Consider the following 24,140-nt stretch of genomic DNA (forward strand, 5'->3'; position numbering starts at 1 on the left):
CAAAGCTGTCAACGCATGACGGTTGAGCGGTGAGTTTGCTTCAGGATTTAGTATACATATATATATATATATATTGCACTTTTATTAATACTGAGCAAAGTCGGGGTGACGTTGATCATATATTTGAAAGAAGCAGCCAATCACTGATACAAAACTGCTCACGACATTGGATGTCGGTATCAGAGTTTTGGCGCGGCCGTACACACTAGGAGTGATCATCAGTGGAATGAGGAAAGGTACCATAAGTCAACTGTGTTTAGAAAACATCAATATATACCGGTGAATAAACAAGAACCAACGCAGCTCTTCGGCAATTTAGTTAACCCTGACACTGTGAAGTTACACATCTATCTCAAACAGTTCATATAGGAGAACGATTTAGATGACTCAAATTGTTTTGTTTGTATGCAAGTAACTTGGTCTCGAGCTGTGTGCCATTACCGAGTTTAAGTCCCGTTCCTATGTTTACAGTAGGGTTAATTTGCAGGCAATCCAAGTCATCAAGAATTGCAGCATTATGTTCTCTAGTCAATGGGATGAGTTTACCTCATTTGTAATGTACATGTTCTAGACCGTAGCCTCATGTTGTCTCGTCTTCATTGTTGTTGTCAGGATGGCAAGCTGCACGCACGTCTTCCAGATTTCTGGGATTAAGATCCGGGATAAGAAGAGAGTTTTGGTCAAGATAATCCACCAGCTGGGTGGAAAATACATTGGCAGCTCAGTAAGTTTTGTAGGGCTATAAAATAGTTTGGCAAAAGGTAAATGTTTGCAGCTCCTGTCAGGCATGTGTTCATACTTTAAATACAACTGATAAACTACTGTAGTTTTATTTTTAAAACAACATTTATGATAGTTATGTGGGATTCAAATACCTACTAGTGAATTCAAGAGTAGTATATATATGCAGCGTTATTCTCACAGGTGGGATTGGGAGACAGTTTGATATTATTATTATTATTAATCCAGTTATGTCATGATTATCACACTGCATATCGTTTATCTTCTTATATGGAAACCTAGGTCTGGTCGTCTGCCATTTATTGTTGTCTGTTACATCATCTTCTAGGTCTATCAGCATGCCTCCACCCATCTCATAATCCCTCAGGTTTTGTCCAGCGAGAAGTTTTTGGCAGCCTGTGCTGCAGGTCAGTCACTATGATTGTTATTAATGCTGAAAAATGACTAATATCTGATCCCCATGACTATATCAAGACTGCTTGTCTAACTGAACTACTTCCAATGCTTTACTGAAGCTCTCGTTATTTGACGCCCTTGTTCTCTCATTCCCCTACCAGGAAAGTGGGTTGTGACTCCAGAATATGTGCTGGCCAGTTTTAAGAATGGTTCCTGGCTCACGGAGGGACCCTATGAAATTGCCATTTCCACAGGTGTCGCGTCTTCCATCTACCCTGTCAGGCAGTGGAGGGAGAAGGTGGCTAGTGGGAGGCTAACCGGGGCCTTCCAAGGCTGGAGGGTTCTTCTGATGGTCCAAGAGCCCACCCGCAGGGCCATGTTCAAACGGTAAGGGGCTACACAAAAGTACTTTAACGCACAACAATCACAACAATCTATCCGTACATGAATACAATCTTGCAGAGCATGATACTCAATGAGTCCTACTTTAATATTTCCCAGGCTCCTAAAAGCAGGCCGGGCCAAAGTATACCACTGCCCTCCTCCCACTCATGCCTCTGTCACTCATGTCATGGCTAAACCTGTCACCGAGGACTCAAAATCCCACAATGCTCCATGCTACCCTGTAAGCCACATTGTCCAGCACCTCTTTGGGGTAAGTCAGACTAATTTATTTTTATTTTTTATATTTTTATTTAAGGCTTTTATTTGACTTCAGATTAGTTGTTCAGACCTATTACTTAAACAATTTAAAAATAAATATATATTGGCCGTTTCTTTTCTTTGGCAGAGCCACTGTGTGGATATGAAGTTCAACATAATGAAAGATGATCCAGAAGAGACAAAGGACAGTTTTGTTGATGTGGACTTCTCTAAGCTGGAGAAAGAGCTACGGGACTATGTCATCAAACAAGAGGTGTGTATGTGTTTGCTTGTGTTGAAAGCTGTTAGTCTACATTCTGCCAACTTGAATGACCTTTTGTCCCCAGTGTTGTATGTATTCTACATTGTTAATGGGGTCTTTTGCTATAGGGCCGGCCGAGACTGGGCCTGCTTGAATTTCTGGGTTACCATGACCCGTACCGGCCTCAGTCCCAGGTAGACAAGTGCACATACCCACCCGCCTCCCCCACCCTTGATCACTGCCATATCTCTAAAATATATATGTGTTTCATCAAGAAGATCAGGTCATTCAATTTCCTTTATGTCATACATTTCAATGGAAAGTGACATCTAGAGCAAGGGCGCATCATACTCAGGTCACCAATTTAACCACCACTGTCAGCTGATCTGAGAGTTTTGATTGGCAGGCCTATTAACAATACTCTCCACTGTCCTGTCCGTACATTACCCAAGTGGATCTCCATCAGATTGCTATTATAAGTGCTTATGTGTTTCCATTCTGTACTTTGTGAATCCGTATGCTATTTGCCAGTAACAGACAGTCAGAAATGACCTGCAGGAACTTTTGATGCCCATTACCCTTCTATTTCCATTACCCTTCTGCCCTCCTCGCTCTGCTGTCCGTCTCTTTGAGCGCAATGTTCTCTCCTCCTTTCCATATACCTCTTACGTTTCATCATTGTTCGTTTATTCCTCCAGGCTACAGAAACAGACTTCAGCAATGTTGGTAGTATGATAGAGTGTGGCCTCTTTACTGAAGCCTTGGACTCAATCAGAAGTGCTATGTTCCCAGGCCTGCTGCCACCAGCGCCATACCTGGTCTCCCTCTTAGAATATGCACAGCAGGTAAGACCAGAATTACTGCATGCTGCATGAAAGTATAATCTGTTTTATTACATTTTTAGAATTTGGGTAGCTGCCTTTTTTATTACCGTCATTGGACTAAAGTGTAATTTGACTTTTTTTTTAATATCCAAAACACTCAATTCTCATTTGTTGTCTGTTATGTCACAGGGTAACGCCACATCTGTCTTCCTGAGGAATTTCCTGCAGGTCATGTATAACCTGCTTGTCACCAACCCTCCCTGGCTGGCTCCCAGCACAGTGAAAAAATATTTTTCCAAGGTGTTGCAGTGCCCTCGATGCAAAATGGGCCCGTGGCCTTATCTAGAGACAGCCATCAGGTAAAGCTCATATCACATGAGATTTCCTGTCAAATTATTCTGTTTGCATTTTAAATGTTAGGAAACAGACACTTCAACCCTCTTTTCCAATAATAGAACTTGCTTTAAGTATTAAATAAGCATTTGGGACATTTATTGAAAATGTAATAGAAATATTGTTTCTCTATATTTGTGTATTTCTTCAGTTACTGCCTGTCTAGTGAGGTCACTTGTCACCCGCTCCCTGGACCAGCCCTGCCAACACTGTTACATTTCCATAGTGACCTCCTGGCATTTTTCCTCAAGCTCTTCCAGGGGGAACTCCACTCTGTCACCACCGGGTAACTTGGACATATCTGTTCACCAACAAAGCTTTTAATCCTCCTTGCATGGACAGAGTCGTGAAGGGGTTTTCCTACAAATGGCATGTTAACATTAAGGTGGAAATTGAAAATGTTGATTAATGTGCACTCTCCCTGGTAACTAAATGGATAAATCCTCAACTAATCATAGATGATGTGTGCTGCATCACAGAGGAGTTGGAACTTATTTTTAAGATTTAAGAACAAGACTTGAATGAGACTAGATGTGTAATACTTTTCAGTTTGCATTGATTTGAAAAGTCTCAAGTCTGCAACTATTTGCCGTCACTTACTAAACTAAACTGCATGTTATATTGACCACATGTGGAATCAAATGTTACTGCCACTGTTTTTGTCACAATAAATAATTGTTACATTCTATTCTTACTTCATTCACCCAAGCCTTTTTCTGCCCTGCTCAGGGAGTGTGTGTTGCCTGAGGGAACAGGAGTCTCTCAGGCTTCAGCTTCAGGATCTTTGCTGTATGGTACCTTCTGGACTGTGTGGGAGCGCTCAACGCTGTTGTCCCGAGCTGTGAAACAACTAACCCAGCTCTTAGTACAGGCTGTCGTTGAGGTGAATATTGTGGAACTCATGCATCTCATTGGATGGTTATATGATCCAAGAGAATTGCCGGTGGGGTCAGATTTGTGATCGGACCAGAAAAACAAAAAAACTCCTCCTTGAAGCGCGCTAACTTGTTGATCTTCCCTGAAGGACTACGCTGAGAGGGGTGAGAGGCAGAAGCTGCATTTAGCCGACACTCTGCTGGACCTCCTGTCTGTGTTGGTGGAGTTCTGGTGTCAGCAGCACTTCAAGCTGAACCAGAACCTGGTGGAAAAGGGCCTAAAAGACCTAGCAGAGCACTTTGCTGTCATCAGCCAGGGTATGGAATAAAAAAAACGCCTTATATTCATGTTCCTTTTATTTTATTTCATGTTGTCTGTATGTGACCAATTATGTAGTTCAAATGTTCAAAATATTGCGCCAGAAATTGCAATGAAATACAGTTTACAAGTAATTCAACCTCAATATTTAACAGAATAATTACTATTACATCTTTTGGTATTTAAAAACAAATACTGCACTAATGTGACATCTTTTCTTTTTCTTTCAATCAGTTCAGAAATCATTAACAGTGTGGTATCTGATGATTTTCCCTCTGTTTTGACCTGTAGATGTGTCTCCAGAGGTTCTGGCAGAGCTGGTTGTCAGGATTCGCTCTACCAGACTTAAGTTGATGATAGCAGATGCCATATTTAGGAGTCTTTGCTGCAGAAGTGGATTCACAGTTGGAGATGAACCCCTCTCCTTTAAGAAAATGGTTGGTGTTTTTGTGTCTTGTTCTTCAATCGATTTCCCATTAACTACTCACCGGAAACCTTATTGGTCCTGTATTCATGTTGTCATTGACTGGCTTTGTAATCATTTTAGGCATGCACATCTTACTTGTGTCAATCCCAACAGTCATGTGCTGCTTAGTTTAGTAAGTTATAAAGACATTGAGTGTCATTTTCTAAAATTAAAATTTTGGCAGCCATTTTCAGTTAGTGTACTGGAAAAACACTTTACATTTTTAAGTGTATTACAATTCTGCACACACACACACACCAATGTTTGTAAAACATAGAAAATACAAAATTTACAGCAATACTGTTTTGAGATTTATACGCTGCTTTTAATTATTTAGATTTATTTTTCCGCTTTGCTCTCGTGTTACCATAAAAAGGAATAAAACAACACAGATGTTCTGCATTAGTTAACTTGGCAGTATGACAATTGGTATATATTATATTACAGTTCTCTTGTCACAGACAAAAAGATGGCTGATGTAGTTTACCCATCGTGTTACCTTGTTGTAGAACATCTGGCGTTCTCACTCACGGTTGATGTCTTTGTGCCTCCTCAGTCCCATAAAGACACACAAACATCCACTTGCAGAGTGGCAATGTCTAACCGTGTGTGTGCGTGTGTTTATGTCTCTGACAGGTGCTGTCCTACATACCTGCTCTGGAAAATTTAGCTCAGAGTCCCACCGGTGCTCGCCTCAGGACTGGACTCACCTCCCACAGCTGCACCAGCCAGGGGATCGGCTGCAGGTCAGATACACACAGCTGTCCGTCTATACCACTGTTCAACTCTCAGGGCACATTTTCATAAGAGCCTAAGGCAGAACATTGTGAAGACATAGATGCAGAGGAGGGGGCTGCACACGTGCCAATAGTCTAGTCTAGATTGGACTTTAAACCAACCTAACTTATTTTTGACCCTGTAGGTACTTTCTCATTTCGGTGCTAACTGCCTTAGATATAGTTGAGCAGTAAACACTGTGAGTGTATGAAATGAAATAATTTCTCTATCATTGTGGTGTGTTGCTTTCCCAAAAGCATAGTGCACATTTAAGTGCATATGAATTAGCTGCATCTGTCTTTCATTTGTTTTTGGATCTTGTTTTTTAGCTTGTGTGTGTCTAAAGTAGCAGAACTAGTCAACCAGCAGTCTACTGTGCCTCCATTGTGCTTTACATTTAAAGGCAAAACGGGTGAAAATGTACGGACCCAATGAGACATGTGAGTGAAAAGGAACAAAGGAACACCTGGAGAGAGGATGAAAGTGTGTGTGTGGGTGGGTTGAGGGTGAGAATGCATGAATGGAGGGACCGGGGTAAAGCTGGAGAGAGGCAAATGGAGGTCAGACGGAGCGTGAGGAGTTGGCATGTGATGGGTCATGCCCAGGTCTGATCCTATCAGTGTGTGCTGGCTGAAAGGAGGGGTGCATAGGGAGGTTAGACCCTCTCATCTCTCTCACACACACACACACACACACCCACACACCCACACACACACAGTGATGAGTCTGAATTGGACAGGAATCCGACAGATAGACAGACCACGATATCCCATCAGGCCTTTGTGTCTTCCCTTACGACCACCAGCTCTCAGCCTTCACCCCCCCCTTCCTCACCTCTCTTGATCTACTTCCACATACTAAGTCCCTCTCTGAATGCAAACACACACACACACTCTCCATACTTGGTATCAGACATCTGCTGCTCCACCAGCAGGTAGTTGGCCTGCAGAAGGGGAGGAGCCACCAGGGAGCAAGTTCATGCGAAGGCTACTGGTTCATGTGTTGACCCGATCCCCTCTTCCCTCCATCACTGCTTTCTACTCTTTGTACTTTCTGCTTTCCCCACAGTTTCAAGGGTTTAGTTTGTTTTGACACATACATGAGAGGAGCTGAAAACAGCAAGGAATGCAATCTGTGCAGATGAGATAAAGAAATGCCAAAGGGCATGTAAAATCATTTGACCCTGAAAGAAAGAATGAAATCAAAATGACAAAGCCTGTGATGAATTGAGAACACAAACCAAAAGGAAATCTTGTTTCCTCATTTTTCATGCTTGAATGTATGATAATATACATATTTCCAGTGATGTTGACACTCTTAATCAATTAACACGTCTTCTGTTGAAGCATTTATGAGCCTGGCACACTCCTCACTTTCTAAGCATTTACAATACATGTTTTTGTAATATATGTTGCTGCTATGACTCAATCAAATAATTTAAATATGCTGTATAAAGACCGTAACTATATTTGTTGTTAGAGCACTTGTCAGTGATTCATAGTCCTTAACAGGATAAGACTTAAAAACAAAATTTTTAAAAAAAGGCTGATTTTAAATAATATGAATGTGACCGTGGTGTTTCAATATCAGGTTTATCTATCTTTTCAAACTGCCAGTAGAACACAAGACACAATCCTGACAAGATGTTTGGTATTGGATTCACGAAAAGAGCAGGAGCAGGTCATAAAGGTTGAGAGGAGCCACATGACCCCTTTATCTTTCATTTCTGGCTGTTACAACGCATTAGGCTGTTTTACTGTGACTTGAGGCCACTGTAGTGTGTGAGATGGCAAGTGTGCTTCTTCCGCACCAACAGGCTGACATCGTCCAAGCCAAACCAGGCGGACACACCAACTTTTTAGATGGCCGCAGTGAGTGCCTTTAGCAGAAGGGAAGCTGTAATTAAACAACATTTTTCTCCTGCTGGCTTAACCAATTCAATTCAGTTTATTTTGTATAGCCCAAAATCACAAATTACAAATTTGCCTCAGAGGGCTTTACAATCTGTACACATACGACATCCCTGTCCCAGGACCTCACATCGGTCAATCAAGCTCTGCGTACTGCTATTATCTTTTCAAAGCATTTAACTATGTCATTACTTTGCCTTTTTCTCTTCTGACCAGACCTGAATATAGTCAATATCAGCTGGATTTAAGAAAAGCCTGTAACTACTACAGCTCCGTGAATAAAGGGGACGTTTTTGTTTGACCTTTTTAGGTATAATTATAGCGAGTGGAAAATGTAATGCATAGAATTCTCTGGCATTCGACATGCACTTCCCCATTACTTCCAGTATTTCTCACAAGTTTCTTGAGACTCGGCCTCCAAGGCACGTGCTGCCCCAGGCCCAGAATTGATAGCTGGGCCACTGACAGCATGCTGGCCTCCTAAAGTAGACCATGAGGGAAGGAAAGATTGGGGTGTGTACAAGCCAAGTATTGTCAACCTCCACTGCTGCCAGCCTATATGGACAGGGGACACTTGGGTGAAGTGGTTTGAGATAAGAAGTGGTACACTCTTATAGACTCTCTCAAACACACACACACACACACACACACACACACACACACACACACACACACAGAGAGCTCGTCTCATCTCTTCTCAGCCTTGTCCCTGCTAATAACAAGCAACGTGACAGGACGTGTGTTTCCTCCTCACTGCTGGGAGCTCCTTCCTGGCTACTGAACAAGCCAATTACCAAGGAACAAGCCTCTTCCCTGTAATATGGATGGCACTCCGCTTCAATGTAGCGCACGTGCACGTGCACAGACATATACACTCCAGACACCTGTCAGACTTCATGCAGGCAGATCTTCTATACCCACTCACAGGACTAGTGACAGCCCACAGCTATTAGCACGCCACTACTTTGAAGAGGCTTCACTTTCTTTTACTAGTTATTCCTCCTAATGTGCTTGCTCACATTGAATTCTCTGTCTCTGCGTTTGAGGCGTTAAGTGGGAGGAAAAGTGCTTTGGAGAAGGGAATGGAGGATTGGGTGTGTGAAGTTTGTGTGTGGCCAACACAGAAGGGGTTTGACAGATATTGTCAGATTTCATATAAAATGATACAACGCCACGGGGGTTTCATTTGCTAATGGCACTTTTCACAGTACAGTAATTCCCGTTCCACTTTCTGTACCACTAGATCTCCGCGCTGTCATGCTGGTCAGTCATTGAAACTTTGGACTTGTTTATGTAAATGCGAATAAATGCATATTTTCTCATAACCCTTTTGACCTTTGTCTCCACACAGTGCTCAGAGCTCTTTGGTGAATGAAACGAGCATGGAGAAAGAGAACATCCCCAGAGGTTTGAACAGAGTCAACGCAGCAGGTACGGCACATGCATGCATACACACACACACACACACACACACACCGCTGCATGACAATATCGCTGCAGATTTGCAAGGAGCGGACTTTTAATGGACTGATGCACTGCACTAGGTCATCAGTAAAGAGGCACACATGATAGCTCTGTCATCACTTTCAGTTTAATGAAGAGCACATAATATATGGAGAGAGTGATTGATTTGCATCGGACCACGCTTCCATCTAGTCAGCTGTAAAGGCAACTCAGCTGCATAATTTGTGTGTATGTTCAGAGTTTGGTCCGTATTACTAACGCCTCCTCCGCCACTTGTTCTATTCGCATTGAAATTCATCGCTGCACTCTTTGTTTTGCTTTTTTCCTCATGTCTTATTCATCTTTAAAAAAAGTAATAGATAAATAAATAAATGGCGCGGACAGAAATAATGGCTTCCTTATACAATAACACATATTAATACTCACAATGCGCCTCAGATCAAACTTTAGAGATATTAAATGGAGCAATTAGGGTAAAGCCACAGATATACAGCGGCTGCATTGGTGGAACTTCCTGCAATTAGAGACATAGTACTCTGTGTGAACTCTTGAAGGTGTCAGAGCTCATATCTCCCCCTCCACCTGATCAGAAAGGGCCTGTGCCGGTGCAAAGGAGGGAGTGGGGGAGGGCTGAGGCAGGAGACTCAAGGCTGTTGGCATGTGTTGTTTTTCCACTACGTGATCTCTATACCGATGCGGTCGACATTAATTTTTGATGAACCATCGGCACAGTATCCTCCCCTCTCGCCCTCTCATCCCATTCTCTCTCTCCCCATCTCTCTTTCTCTCTCAGGCTTTTTCACCCACATATGTAAGCTTGCTTTCTTATATGCTGCATTTCTTTGCTTTGGAGCATCTGTCTCGCCTCCTGGAACCTCAGTATCTTTGTCAAAGTAGCGGAGAGGGGTTGAGGGATTTGGAATGAACTTCTGTTTTTTTTCCAGTTCCATATCTCCTTCTGGAGGCTCTGCCGAGATTTCATTCCAAATCAGTCTGAATATACTGTATGTAGATCGTCAAACAAGAACTGCTGTGTGTTTTTTGGTCGCTTGAAATCTGTTTGCTTTTAGCTTCATGTCATACTGAAAGAAGCTATTATTATACAAGTCAACATTCACGCAGCATAGTTCAAAAGCTATGTTCTTTGTTCTTGGGAATGTGAAGGCACTCCAGGTTACCAGCAATCAGAAATAACTTTGTTAAAAGTTGCTGCTTTACAAAATGATCAAAGTGTAATTATTTTCCATGTTCAACACAATCAGGGTCGTCTGTTACTTTTGAAAAAGGTGTAAGTTGTCCCATACCTTTTTCATGGAGTTTGTTCACTTTATGTAAGTCCAACCATCCCAAGCACATTGTAACAAAACTACGTAACTCTCATTTTAGTCGGTAAGGCTATCTGGAGTTGCATTGGGCGAGACTGGTCCGTAAACTACTTCAGGAGTCTGGCAGTGCAAATTGGGCAGTAAAAGCTCATTGATGTTAATTTAATTGCACAGTCTATTTTATGATCTGTTTTTCTAACCAGTGGTTTTGTAGTGAACATTGATTCCGATCTGTACCTCGTCAGTCACAACAGTCCTACTGCGTGTGTGTCTTATTACTTCTTGTTGGTACAGAGGGGGGCTCTGTTGCTGTTTTTGATTCATTAAATTGAAGTATCCTATATTAAAATCTTCACCAATGGAATGTACAATTATAGTCACCTACGTCAATGCCGGTAACACATGTGGAGGCACTGCAATAATCTCAGTTTGGGGGAATTAGACCCAGCAACAGCAGTCTTCAAATAGTTTAAACTCTATCCAATGACTAGCACTGAATCCCTTTTTATAACACATTCCTCACAAATAGCATTGTTACTGGGTTCCAGCAGCTTTTTCGGTCCAGGGATCAGTGGGCCAAGTGACACCTTAGAGGAGTGTAGCAAGCAGACTGAGGGATATAAAGAGCAACACACACATTTCACTTTTCTATTAAAGTGTGAAACAGGGGATTTATGGAAAAGGACAGGCGGATTTATCCTTTCCGTGCTTGTAAATGCTGAGCATGCAATTACCCCTATAATAGAGGCGTTGTGTCCAAATTGGAGCCATTAAAGTGATTTAACAGTGCGTGGATTGGCCCTGGCATTTGTGAGGATGTGTACATATGGGCTGTAGTGGAATGGAGGTTTTATCACAGCGTTTTAGAGCGTGGTAATAGCAGAGCAGCCCATGTAGAACACTGACGTGCCAAACTGTACAACTTACTCATTAGGGACTGTAGTTTGGACTGGGCTCCACTCTCTGTGTGGGTGTTTTTGATTTTTAGATTGGGAATATCAGCTTCATTGATTGACCTCCTTATTGTTTCTGGTGCTGATACTGTACAGTCACCAGTGTCTGCTTTCTGATGTTACGCTTTCAAACAACGGTGCTTTTACATGTGAGTTAAAATTACTTTTGCACTGACATACTATTACATGAAAATCAGAATAGTTATTTTTGCACTGGATAATGATGTTCTTTTGGCTGAGTCTCTTATTTTAGTGATTTCAGTCAGTTGTATTTCACGGCGTTGCATTATCAAAATCAAATAGACACGATCTGACGAAGTACTTTAAATAAATTGCAGTCTGCTTCATCAGCCTGTTTGTGTCTGAACAGTTAGAATATTTACAGAAATGGAGTTACTTATTTTGTATCTAATATCTTTTCGAGGCTCTTCAGTAGATGTTGGCTTCAGAACAGCATTATTCCATCACACTTTTAAACCTTTTTAAATGGCCAATTCAATTGAATATTCAGAAATATGATATTGTATGCTGTTGCGTCACGTTAATTGGGAGAACATAAATGTCGCTTTTTTTGATAATCAGTCCAACCATTTTCCTGTTTCTCCCCTCTCTCCACTCTTTAACCTCTTTACTACCAGTGGATGACATTTAATGCGTCTTCTGCTTCCTCAAAGACACCTCCTGGAAGAAAGGAATTCCTCCCAATGAATAGGATCCAGGATTTCCAATATTTCCCCCATATGCTTTGAAATGCTGGAAACCCTTTCACTCTCTTCTTCACTGCTTCTTCTTTCTTGCCCCACTGTTTCCTCCCTCCCTCTCCTTTCTGCCCCCAGTCTGTGCGCGCTGGAGTGGAGCCCCTGTACAGGCGAGGCGTCCTGGAGAGAGCTAGTAAAGCATTTATTATGGGCTTTTCAGTCCTGTATTATACTGGCAAGCACAGAACCACTCATGCTTGGCCTTTAACTTCCCTCTGAAGTTCAGCCACACACGAAAAGAGGGGGCTATGGCCCGCTAATATATTCCCGGTTTAATATTGTATCGGGGAAAAAGTGAGGGACGGGTAAAGATAGGAAAGAATGAAAAAAAAAGGAAGAGGGGAGAAGAAAATTGTGTTTAAATGGAATCCTTGATTTTTCTTTCCACGCCTGTTCACTGGTAGTTTACTGATTAAATATCACGTGGTGACCCTCGCAATGCCCAGCGGAGCTTTTGAACTCTGGATCTGTGAAGAATCCTTTTTCGAGGCTTTGTGCGTGGGCTGTCTACCATAACTTCCTCTGAAGTAACAATATAGGGACGAGCGGACCGGAAGCAAGACTACATTCTCGCCTCTACATTAATTTACTCGCCGACTGCCCCGGTATTAACTTTGTTGGGCTCGGGTGTTAGTGGATCTCTGTGTCTATAAAAATTAGTCTCTCCATTTTTAATTTGTTTTCCTCCCATTTTTTTCTCTTGAAAGATCTCCCCCCCTTTTTTTATCACTCTTGTTAAATCGCATTCTCATTGGCGGGTCGTACTTTTTTAGGTCAGGTTTTTTTCCTTTGGTGTTTGGGGACATTTCTGTGGTATTTCATTGGTGTGTTCACCATATGGAGAGGGACAATGGGCAGGACATCGGGGCACACCCTAATTTTAGATTGCTCTCATCTCTTCCGCCTCTTCTCTTTTTTGGGTGTGTTTGTCCGTTGCGTGTGTCCTGGTCGAAGGAGAGACCCTCCTCCACAGAGCTTGCAAGAGGAACCAAGTGGAGACGGTGCTTCAGATCCTGTCGCTTCCTGGCACGGACGTCAACGTTAAAGGTAAGACTTTCACGCTTTCCCTTTTCTCTGAAGCCTCTGTCTCAACGTCATCTGACTCCACTCCCACTGCTTGCTATAAGGTTTCGAAGAGCGATTAACATGGGGGGGGGGGGAGAGATGTGAGAAGAAATAGGAGTGCGTATGCGTCATCAGTGAGGGTAACCTTTAGCTAAAATGTAAAGGGTGTGTCTAGAAAGATCTGGAAAGGTTTGGCGGCTCAGATTTATAGCTTTATGTGACTTTGCTAAGTGAATTGAATGCCTTTTGATATTTCAGAGTGACTTTCTTTTGTCCTTTTAGGTCAAATATAATGACTTCCTTTTATGGAAATGTTGTGCTGTTTCTCAGATTTTTGTAATAGCCCTTTGATAGCAGCCTAAATTGGCTTGCATCTCGGTAGGGGCATATGCAGGAGGTGATGTCTAAAATGTGACCAGGCAGATGGTAAAATTACCACTGTCCCCCGAACGAGGCCCGAGTTAACTGAGGCAGAACATTTTTGGTTGTCAGATAAAACCGATCTATGTTCGATCTCCAAATTTTCTAATTTTGATTATTGAGGACATGTCTATCCTATTTTTAAGTTTGGAACGAACGCTGTAAATCAGGATGGACTCGAATGTTTTAATATTTCTTAGAAATACTGATATTCTGAGGCGATATGTACATACAGTATGTGGTGATTTGTATTTGTAACCTAAAGTCTAAAGTCACGTATAAAATAGCGATTCAAAACACAGCAGCCTTAGTTCAGTTGTGTTAATGTCTTTTGTCTTAAAAAAAGATTTATAATTAGATTATTAAAAAAAAATTTTAAGTCACTTTTAAGGGCGTCTTGTCAATTTCTCAAAATGTTAGCACAGAGTTCTCCAGTTAGCCCCGCTAGCTTATTTGCTGCTCGAGTTGTTAGCTATGAGCGCTAACCAACAACTTTGCCACAAGAGTTGCCACTGAGGCCACAAGTCTCTTTACTTTAAATGACTCTCCAGTCAGTATCCAAACTGTCTAATACTGTAACATACTGTGAGAGATGTACATATCTGCTTGATCCACACACTTTACCAAACATCACTAATCTTCCATGAAAATCCTTGACAGAAAGAAACGATTTTATAGTGTATTTTTTACCTTTTTTTAAAAACCATAATAAAAGGTTACACCCTTGTTTGTGTGCTTGTTTTTTTGACCATGCAGACCATGCAGGCTGGACACCTCTGCATGAAGCAAGCAACCATGGCAGCACTGCATGTGTGGAGGCTTTGCTACGTCACTGCCCTGCCCCTGTACTAAATAACCAGGTGGGTGGAGTCAGCCCACTTCACGACGCTGTGCTAAACGGACACATGGACATCGCCAAAATGCTACTGGAGCATGCAGGTGAGTGAACTTCACCAATACACCCGGAGACTCAGTGTTTTAGACTGTGAGCTGACGGCATAAGATGGAGCTAAAACTGTTTAAAAATAAATTACCCACATTTTATGTTTTTAATACCTTAATAATAGTGAAATGTTATAATATATTATATTTATCTTAAAAGTGGTTGCTAAGCGGCACATCACTTAATTAACACCTTTGTGTATGTAATGTGGCTCACCCAATCAGAATAGGACAAAATTAGTCTTTAATTTCAGGTTAGTTAAAACTGTGACACTGATATTGGTCTTGGTGCTTGTATGTTGTCTATGTCATTACTCAGGAAAGTTCAATTAGAAATTGCCACTCCAAATGTATGTTCCATGTATATATTTCCTAAGGGAATGGGATACACTCAACTGTTTTATAAGTCTTCATATAATCCATCTTCCTTGAAGCGATTCATTAAACCAAATGGTTCCCGTCACGTTGATGGAATCACATAATGTTAAAATAAAACACCTTTAACTTGTGCAGCCAGTTGGCTGCCAAGAAAGCTAATCTGTAGAATTAGCCATTTAGCTAATGATTTACTGCAGTGATGGGCTGCATGTCACTGCTGCTGTAGCCGAGACAAGCTTTCAATTTAATATTGGCAACAAATGCAGCGGAGCTTACTGACTGATTGAATGCTGCTTTCGACCTTATTAGCGGGGCCAGTTTTAGCTTGACTGGCCTCCTACTAGAGTGAGGGACCTGTTTATGGCGGGGCTTTTACAGGGACCCATCGTCCATTGGATGATCAAACCAAAGATGGTATTCATTTGCAATATAGGAAATGTAGGCTCGAGAGTTTATTGGGCTTGATCCATACTTAAGACTAAATGGTAGGATGTATCTCTGGAATATCCCTTTTTAAAGCTACAATTTGTGTATGTTGTCTGATCGTCTTTTATGGTTACCTACAAAACAAAAAGCATTATGTGTTGCAGGCAAGACAAAGCAAATTGGTTCTAGATCCCCGAGGCCATAGCGATTGTCTGCTTCTTCGCTGTATGATTTGTAGACCATCTATACCCCTCTGCCCCCACTGCTTGTCTTCATAATTCTCATGCAATCCTGCACTGCAGTCTCTGTCCAAACAGATTACAGCATCAGTTCATGAGATGTCTGTTAATGTCATTTTGACGAGATTAGAGGAGTCAGGATCCGCCGCTTGCGATATTCACACGCAGGTTTTTGTGGAAATGTGTCACAACACAACTAGTTTGTGTGTGGGCATGTTTGCATGCCACATACAGTCTGAGCTCAGGAGGTTTGAAGCGAGTGTGACGGGTGACGGAGCTCAGGAGAGGGGGGTTGGGTGGGGCGTCGCTGGTTGCGTGCACCAGGTGTTTGTGTTTTTGGGGAGAGGTGCCATTTGCCAGCATTGAACAAGTCTCTCATGTAACATACTGTACTTCTACCTCTGCTCACCTCTCAGTTTGACTAATTATAGTTAATTTGATTCAACTTTCCCATTAACACATGTACATATCCTGTCCTCAAAAAATAAATTAGACTGGGATTGTTTAGTCCCGGAGAGGAAACAAGAGAGCGCTCCATTTTTTTTCTCCCATCCTCAGTAACAAGAGGGAGAGACAATTAACAGAGGTCAGATGAAGAAGCAGCTATCTGTAAAATTAGAAGATAAAGCGCGAGCGAGTGTGTGTCTGCAGCAGACGTCTGGCCTGCTGTCTAGCCCAGGTTTCTTCACAGGGCTAGATGCATTTCCATTCCTCTCTGTCTTTATTTCTTATATTCCTGTGTTGTATTCTTCTTAGTGCCTGCTACACCTCCTGAAACTATATTTTCCATTGAGGCATTCACCCTGCTGTTTCCAACAGAAAGGCTGAACCTAGCTGCCAAGGTTCTGGTAGGCCAGAGAGGGCAACACTGACACTGGCACACCAACAAAGCCTTTATTTGGGAGTGATCTCACCCCTTTGTAAGCCTGTCTGCTGGGAGGCCCGGGCTCTGTGTGTCTGTGTGTGCGTGAGCATTTTCAGGGGTGAATTGTAGGGGGGAAGAATGGATGTATCCCACCCCTACCCCCTCTACCTCAGTCCCTCCAGGCTTATGGAGCTGGCAAGGAAAGGATGCCATGGCTGAGGGCAAGGCTGACTCTGCTCTCCTCCCCTCCTCCCGTTGCCCAAGGCCGCCCTGTGTGTGTGTGTGTGTGTGTGTGTGTGTGTGGGTGTGTGTGTGTGGGTGTGTGTGTGTCTCTCTCGTCTTTATACCGTATGGAAGTGTTCTTGGCTATATATTTTGGTGTATGTGCACAAATATTTTCTTGAATCTCAAATGCTGTAATGAGCGTATGCTGGCTTGTAATTAAGTATGTGTGGGTTCGCTGACGCTTTCCTGTGCCCCTCCTCAGCTGTGAGGAGGGTTAACATTTTGCAGGGTGGCCAGGGCAGCCGGTACGCCTGATTGGAATGGAAAATGACCTGGAGCCTTTAGCTGTGCAGTTCAGACCTGGCAAACACACACACACACACACACACACACACACACACACACGCACACACATGCACACACATGCACAGAGGGGGCGTGTCAGTGAGCAAAGGGGGTGGAGAAATAAAGAAAAGAGCCTTTAAGCTGTCACCACTCGGCCCTGTGACCGTAATCGCTGATGGCATCCTCTCAATACAGCCCACCGTGTTAGTAAGCACAGCAAGTCCACCTCGACTGGTAAACACATACACACACAAACCTATTTAGTTGCTTGGAGGGGAAAAAATGTTTCAGGTATATGTAAAAGTGTTTTTTTGTTTGTTTCTTGTTTGTCTAATTGTTTGGCTCGAGTTAAGTAAGTTCCGAGAGGGCAAGAGAGTTGCGACTTGACTGCCTTTTACATTCCCTCATTGGATTTGTGTGCATCTCTTGTACACAAACACACACGCGGTCGGTTTATGCACAGCATCTCACGGTCCCTGCAGATCTTAATGTGAACGAGTGTTCGTGGAGCAGAAAGATGTCATTTGCTCAGTGGCACGGGAAACGCACAGTCCCCACGGACCACTGCCGACAGTCATGGCTTGTCTCTGTCAGTTTGTCTATCTCTGTCATAGATACACACACGCACACAGGTAGAGCTTTAGACACACTTGGGCTTCCTCGCTGTCAACACGCTAAAGAAAGTTCATTCTGCTCAGTACTTATTTCCCTGTGGGTCCCGAACTGGCAACTCCGAGGAGCAGAGCACTCGTACCATTAGAGGTGAGGCTGTGTTTGGAGCCTTCGGCTTCACTCAGGTGTGTTAATGTTTCAACTGCTGGTTTCTCCAGGCTATATTTCAAGGACTTTCCTCGCTGGGAATTTTTGAATAGATTCTGCTCCTCTCTCTCTCTCTCGCTCTCTCTCGCCGTCCACCCCCCAACCTTTCTTTCTGTGCTTTGGGGTGGTTGCCAGGATTAAGTCTAGAGCTCAATCCAGCAGTCTCCCGGGTCGTTCTTCTAAAGGAGGGAAAGACTCCTTTTTTAGATGAGCCCTATGTTTTATACAGATGAGGACCATGTAGGATTAAAGGAATGATGTGATTTTGCAATTTTTTCATCAATTCATCAATTTTTTGCTGGCTTTTTATTCAGTTTTATAGTGTACCCGTCTTGCCCTTTTTCTTCTTTTGAAACCGCTGCAGCATTTGTTGATCATGAAGGCCTCAGGGAGCTAGCTTCAGTGAGAAGGAAAGGGCAGAAGCCAAGGAGCATTATCTTCTAAGTATTTTCATGTTTTTTGCTGTCCTTTTTGTCAAAAGGTTCAACATAAGTTTCATTTCATATATTTATTCGTAAGGACTGATTTAAGAGTGGTAAATTTGGTGTCAATAAGTGTCAAAAAGAAAAGTCGCATTAACACGCTCCTTCATCTGCAGAGCCCAATTTCAAGGTTACATTTACTTCTTTTGTCCTGGCCTATTGAAATAAAACAACTACATGGTCACAAGACAGAGAAGATGTTGTGTTATTGGCCATGAAGATTAACTCAGCATCCAATGGTAGAACTCCCTGAGCAGTTGAGTGTTTTCTTATGTCATATTTTCAATGAGAAGCTAAACCCGAAGCGTTTGTAGCCTGTTGTAACTTTTAGTGTGGAGCAGCAGTAAGAATGCTGCGTACTGTGGGAGCAGTTAGTCGTTCAACATGAAGGTTAAGTGAGTCTGAAGTTCCAACGTTTAACTTTGCCATAAACATTAATAGAATATTAAATAATATGATTGAATCAGCGGACTATTTTTCATAGTAAACCTGTTTAGACAATAGATTAGTTTAGAGGCCCATATTGGCGAATTCCTTTTTACATTTCGTTGTAATGTATTTGAGATCATTATTGCACACTTTTGTTTCACTAAAAAGGAAAACCCTGAAGTCTAATTTAGTAGCAAGTGAAGAGCAATATTGGTAATTAATGGCCGCAAGTTTGAGAAAAAATGGACAGCTTGGGTTGTCATCGTCCTCTCCCATCCCATCTCCGTTTGAATGCACATGCTTACAGAGGCTCAACCCCAATGGCCACAAGGGAGTGATTCTCGCGTTAAGACGGCAGAGGGGTCTTACATATATTTGACTGAGATCTGTTTCTCTCACTGACTAATCTCCATAAACAGATTATGCTTTCATATACAAACTTGTGATCTGAAACACATTGTGTTTTCCGTTTGTAGTATTTGTAGTATTGACTAATCGTGTTCGAGCAGTATTTGGTTGAATGCTCTCCACAGTCTGTGTGGAGAGCAAAAGAGGCAGAAGTCAGAATAATGCAAAAGTCACTAGTCAATCGATTAGCTTTGCTTGTCGCACAAGTCGTCTGTCAACTCGAGTCTCGCGTTTCAGGATTCGAATGAGACTGTAACCAGACTGGAGCGCATGGAGAAGGTCGTCTTGGCCAGAATGTCCGCTGGCTTCACTGGATCCCCAAAGGCTTATCTGTTGTCAGACCAGGAGACAACGGGTTCCAAGATTGCTTACTGACTGACTGACACTCGTAAAGAGTTGTACAAAATCTCCTCTCCCGGTTCCTCTCTGTGTGCGTGTAAAGATTTGGCCACACTGCAGTTAGCCCCGATAACTCCGTCCCGGCCCACAGCATTGTCCTCCCCCCTCTGGTTCCCCCCAGGTTAAACACTGTTCGCTCAGTCAGCACTTTTGCTGTTGTTTGCACCGTTCATGCCGACCGGCTCAGCTGGCTGTGTGGAGGCAATCACTCAATCATAGATATGCTCTGAATTTAGAATTCACCACCTTTTAGTGCAACCTCACAGCTGCTAGGGTGGCTGTAAACTCTTAGTTTCGCTATTTAACTAACACCTCATCTTGTCCTCCGTCATCTGCATAAAACCCACGTCTTTGCGTCTTGCCTTTGCATCATGCCTGTTGCACTAAGCACGAAAAAGAGCTCTTTAAGTACAGGCAAATACCAACATGTCATTGCATTTCTTGAACATTGCCACAAAAATAAAACCCAGTGGGTTACATGTGGATGAAGTTGTTGTGCTCATAAGAGCTATGCAGACGCTGAATTCCCAGTCATAATCGATTTGTTTATTCTATCTTTATCTAGCTCTAGTTCCCTGTTCAAAAAGAATGTCAAACTACTTCTATCAAAAATAATAATGTACGTGTTAATTGTATCACAGGAAAACCGTTTACTTGCTTGCACATGATGATTCAGTGCATGACATATTATTAGAGCTAACAGCTGATGGCAGTGATTTGCCTTTTCTGATTGAGGAGACCGGTTAAGAGTTTATGTAGGGCTCCACTCTGATTATTTAAGATGCTTATCGCTCACTGCTGATCATCATCCAGTAAATCAAAGTATAACTGATAACCCCTCTCACTACAAGTGATGGAGTGGCAGGGGATTACACAAAGCTAGCAGTTGGTGCCCATGTTGCTACATCCTATCCTTATCTGCCCCACCTCTTCCGAAAGGCTATGATCCAACTGTGCCTTACCAGGGACGCGTAAATCAGACACAACCTGTTAAGATGGCGCTCACCTGTGACTGAAAAGTCAGAGCCTGTCACTGACTTTAATGTCATTAGTAGAATTAAAGCTCAATCCGAAAGGAAATATAGCAGAGGCCACATTATACAGAGAGATTGACATGACTGCTTCATCTGATGTAACCTCCACAGGCTTTTTCATCCCCGCTTTTTATACTCTAAATAAAGTATTTTATCACTGAGCATTCAGACACTGTTACTATAGCAGAGAGGAATTGTAGCGTATTCACTGTTCTTTCTTTTTTCCTGCATCTGATGCCTCTCCGCTGGCTGCTTTGGTGCTTCACTTGGTTGGCCTTGTTGTTTTTGCTGTGGTTTCTAGTCGCTAGCTAGCAGCTCCCTGTGGATATGTGATGCCGTGCCCCTGGCTGCAGTTCACACACTCAGCCTGCCTCTCTTTTTCAGGCAACAAGGGGAGAAAGAAAGGGAGAGAGAGAGAGAGGATGTTTACCATGCTGTGGAGCTGCTTGCTCCCCAGCTTGTCTTCCTCAGCCACAGCATCAGACCAGAGAGAGAGAGAGAGGGAGAGAGGAGGGGGAGCACTGCATCTTTCTTTCCTTCCCTCCCCTCCCAACCTCTATTTGCGCCAAATTTCCCCTCCTCCACTCTGACTTTTATATTTCTTGTCTTCGCCTGCCCTCTAAAGGCCAAAGGGCTGTCTGTGTGTGTGTGTGTGTGTGTGTGTGTGTGTGTGTGTGTGTGTGTGTGTGTGTGTGTGTGTGTGTGTGTGTGTGTGTGTGTGTGTGTGTGTGTGTGTGTGTGTGTGTGTGTGTGTGTGTGTGTGTGTGTGTGTGTGTGTGTGTGTGTGTGTGTGTGTGTGTGTGTGTGTGTGTGAGAGTGTGGCAGTCAGACTGCATCTGGCTGGTGCATCAGGCAGTCGCTTATGCTCGGCATGTGAATTTCCTCCCTCTGCTGTAGCTTCAGAGCTGAGGTCTTAGCGGGGCATTTTCACATCCGTGTACACACACACACACCCACACCCACACACACACACACACATACACATAAAGTATGGTGTAATTACCCTGTGCTCCCATGTAATCCCCCAGGTGTTGTATTTATCTCTACTGCAGCATATCTGACACCAAGCGCCAATACCTGGATTCACTTCAGTCGCTGTCCCTGCACCAAAACTGTTCCCCAGCCTCTCGTCTCATAACAGTGTGTGTGTGTATTACATTATAAACAGCACGCAATGCTATTTGTACGTCTTCTGTTCTGAAAATGTGTAATTTCGCACTTTGTGTAAAAAATGAAAATGTGTAATTTCGCTATGATGGTTGATGTCTGTATTAAGTGCAGTTGAGATGTTTGCTGGAGCATTAGAGCGTGTGTTTTATCCCAGAATTGATAACAAGTGATTCCCTTGTCCAGAGGCTGAACCATATTAGCAGAAAATACTTATTAGAAATAAAGGGGAAAGTCAATCAGGTAAATATACAAATGTGACAAACACACCGACACGCACAGTTAGCTTTCAGGCAGACAGATCTACAATCAAACATGCAGTCGTACAGGCTTTCAGGCAAGCCGAGCCCAGGGCCGCGCTGCAGGGGCCCCCACACCAGTGTCATCCTTCTGGTAGGAGCCTGTCTGACAGCGGGGTTTGACACTATGTCGTAGGGGAATGCTGGAAAACTGCACTTCTCGATATTGCATTTCTTTCTCTTGTGCTGATGATGTGCATCTTGTGTGTGAGTGAACAGAGCTGTGGCTGAGACACAACAGAGAGACAGTGTGTAGAATTGGACATAAAAGCTCTGAAGCACATTGCTGATGTTTTATTTCTGGTGGAGTTTTTGTTGGGGATTGTTTTAAAGTAATTTCTGTGTAATTGGGGGATCTGACTTGTAGTGGCACTTAAATGTACCCTATTTCTGTTAAACTTCCATATCGTTTCTGCTGCGACAAGCTATTTTCTCATAAAATAAGAACATATTGAGTTTCATATTCTTTAAGAGATGAATGGAATTCATGCATTTCAAGAGAGTGAGGGAAAAGTAGTTCACGCACATGCACTTATATGTGCATTATGTATTGCTTTCTGTGTTCTCCAACTGATATGTACTTTAAATGTTCCTGTATAGTACCAGCTGAAGAAAACAACTGCTTCAACATTGGAGGGGGAGGAGAAATATTAAGGACGAGTGGGAGAAGTAAACCATGTTTTCCCCTTTTCTCCACATTTGCTTAAAAACTGCACAGGGTGCTTGGGTTCGTAGCACAGGGTTAAAGGCCCCTTGCAGAGCCAAGGCTGAGGCCGGTCCTTTCAAAGGAAGGCACAGAACATGATTAATTGTAAGCAAAAACAGCCTCAGTCTTCAAAAGCCATCCCATGTTTTTCGAGCTCATCCGGAAAGAGACAAAGATGTATCCATTTTCCAGCAGACATGATGTTGCGTGTTCAAGTGTGTCTGCATGGGGTACTATGATAGTTTTTAAATCCACATTCTGGTGGACCTGAAGCTTGCTGCTGTGTGTCACGCCATGGCTGGCTTCACATATTACAGCCTTTCCTACTGCATGAGCGTAATAGCAAAGACAGCTTGTTATAGAAACCTGGTGATTATGACCTGCCATGGACAACCTCACTCTCTCACACACCACGTCGCTCCATCTCCCTCCCCTCTGCCTTTCTCTCGTGGCCACTTTGATCAAATCTGTGCTCTTACGTCCTTGACTGCTGCCCCCGATGCCTGACCCCTGCATTTGAAATTTCCCCGCTTATGTAAAAGTTTATGTAGATTAATGCCACAATTTATGCAGATTGAGTTTTTGCCACTCAGGCTTGAAGCACTAAAAGGTAGATGAGCGCTGACCTTCCCCGCTAACAGCTACGTGAGCTCTCACCGATTATCTCATAACTGCTACACACAGTGTTAGTTCAGTGGCAGACAGAGAGATGGAGAGCGATTTCAGAATTCATATTGGTCCATTTTAAACTTTCAGTTTTAACGGTCATTTAAAACAAGGCTGTCTTTTTGTCAAAATGGCCTTTGTGAGGTTAAGTTAGTGTGGTTTATGTCCAATGGACCACACATATATACACACACACACACACACACACACACAATTGCCTTTTTAAAACGTAATGCTGCAGCCCCACAATGTCTGTTAAACAGAAACAACTGGCAGCAGTGGTATCAAGCAGCCCTCTGCGTGACACGCCCGGCCTCCACAGGCAGTGCTGCTGCCACTGGTATGTGGCAGCAGCACTGCCACATACCAGTTGAACAGTAAGCAGTAAGCAAACAAAGGGCTCACACTTGACTCGACCCGCTCCATGTAGGCTAAGTGTGCAGAAGCCTGTCTGACACTGGAAAATGTCTTTCAGTCTAAACAGACAAAGCGGGAGAGTAGACGGTAAATGTCACTGTTATGACTTTCCTGGCTTTGTAAGGGGGGATGGGTAACATTTTACTGTAACTGTCATGTTCAGTTTGAATGTAGTTCAGCGCTGAAAGGGTGAAGTTAAGATAATTGAAGGGGTTTTGAAGGTATAGGTATTTATTTGTATTGCACGACTTTTAACATTGATTTGCCTCAACTGCCTCTTTCATTAAATCAATATTAAAGAACT

General features: G+C 42.9%; 2 protein-coding genes across 3 annotated transcripts in view; one reads left to right on the forward strand and one right to left on the reverse strand.

Annotated features, from left to right (window-relative positions):
* kiaa0825 (KIAA0825 ortholog) overlaps positions 1 to 620 on the reverse strand; it is a 105,394-nt gene extending 104,774 nt beyond the window's left edge. The window contains exon 1 of the mRNA XM_034540695.1: positions 547 to 620. Coding sequence (XP_034396586.1) covers positions 547 to 564 — 18 coding nt within the window. The 5' untranslated portion in view covers positions 565 to 620. The remainder of the gene's footprint in view (positions 1 to 546) is intronic.
* Positions 1 to 24,140, forward strand: part of slf1 (SMC5-SMC6 complex localization factor 1) — a 26,623-nt gene continuing 2,483 nt past the window's right edge. The window contains exons 1-17 of one of the 2 annotated variants that reach the window (XM_034540702.1): positions 1 to 29; positions 613 to 724; positions 1,070 to 1,148; positions 1,299 to 1,524; positions 1,639 to 1,792; positions 1,928 to 2,053; positions 2,170 to 2,235; positions 2,740 to 2,886; positions 3,055 to 3,224; positions 3,410 to 3,544; positions 3,988 to 4,141; positions 4,283 to 4,451; positions 4,744 to 4,889; positions 5,555 to 5,664; positions 8,957 to 9,036; positions 13,060 to 13,152; positions 14,347 to 14,529. In XM_034540702.1, the coding sequence (XP_034396593.1) occupies positions 16 to 29; positions 613 to 724; positions 1,070 to 1,148; positions 1,299 to 1,524; positions 1,639 to 1,792; positions 1,928 to 2,053; positions 2,170 to 2,235; positions 2,740 to 2,886; positions 3,055 to 3,224; positions 3,410 to 3,544; positions 3,988 to 4,141; positions 4,283 to 4,451; positions 4,744 to 4,889; positions 5,555 to 5,664; positions 8,957 to 9,036; positions 13,060 to 13,152; positions 14,347 to 14,529 (2,164 nt within the window). In that variant the 5' untranslated portion in view covers positions 1 to 15. The other variant, XM_034540703.1, reaches the window with a different exon arrangement.

The sequence above is a fragment of the Cyclopterus lumpus genome, chromosome 9 (genome assembly GCF_009769545.1).
Source record: "Cyclopterus lumpus isolate fCycLum1 chromosome 9, fCycLum1.pri, whole genome shotgun sequence".
Taxonomy (NCBI): domain Eukaryota; kingdom Metazoa; phylum Chordata; class Actinopteri; order Perciformes; family Cyclopteridae; genus Cyclopterus; species Cyclopterus lumpus.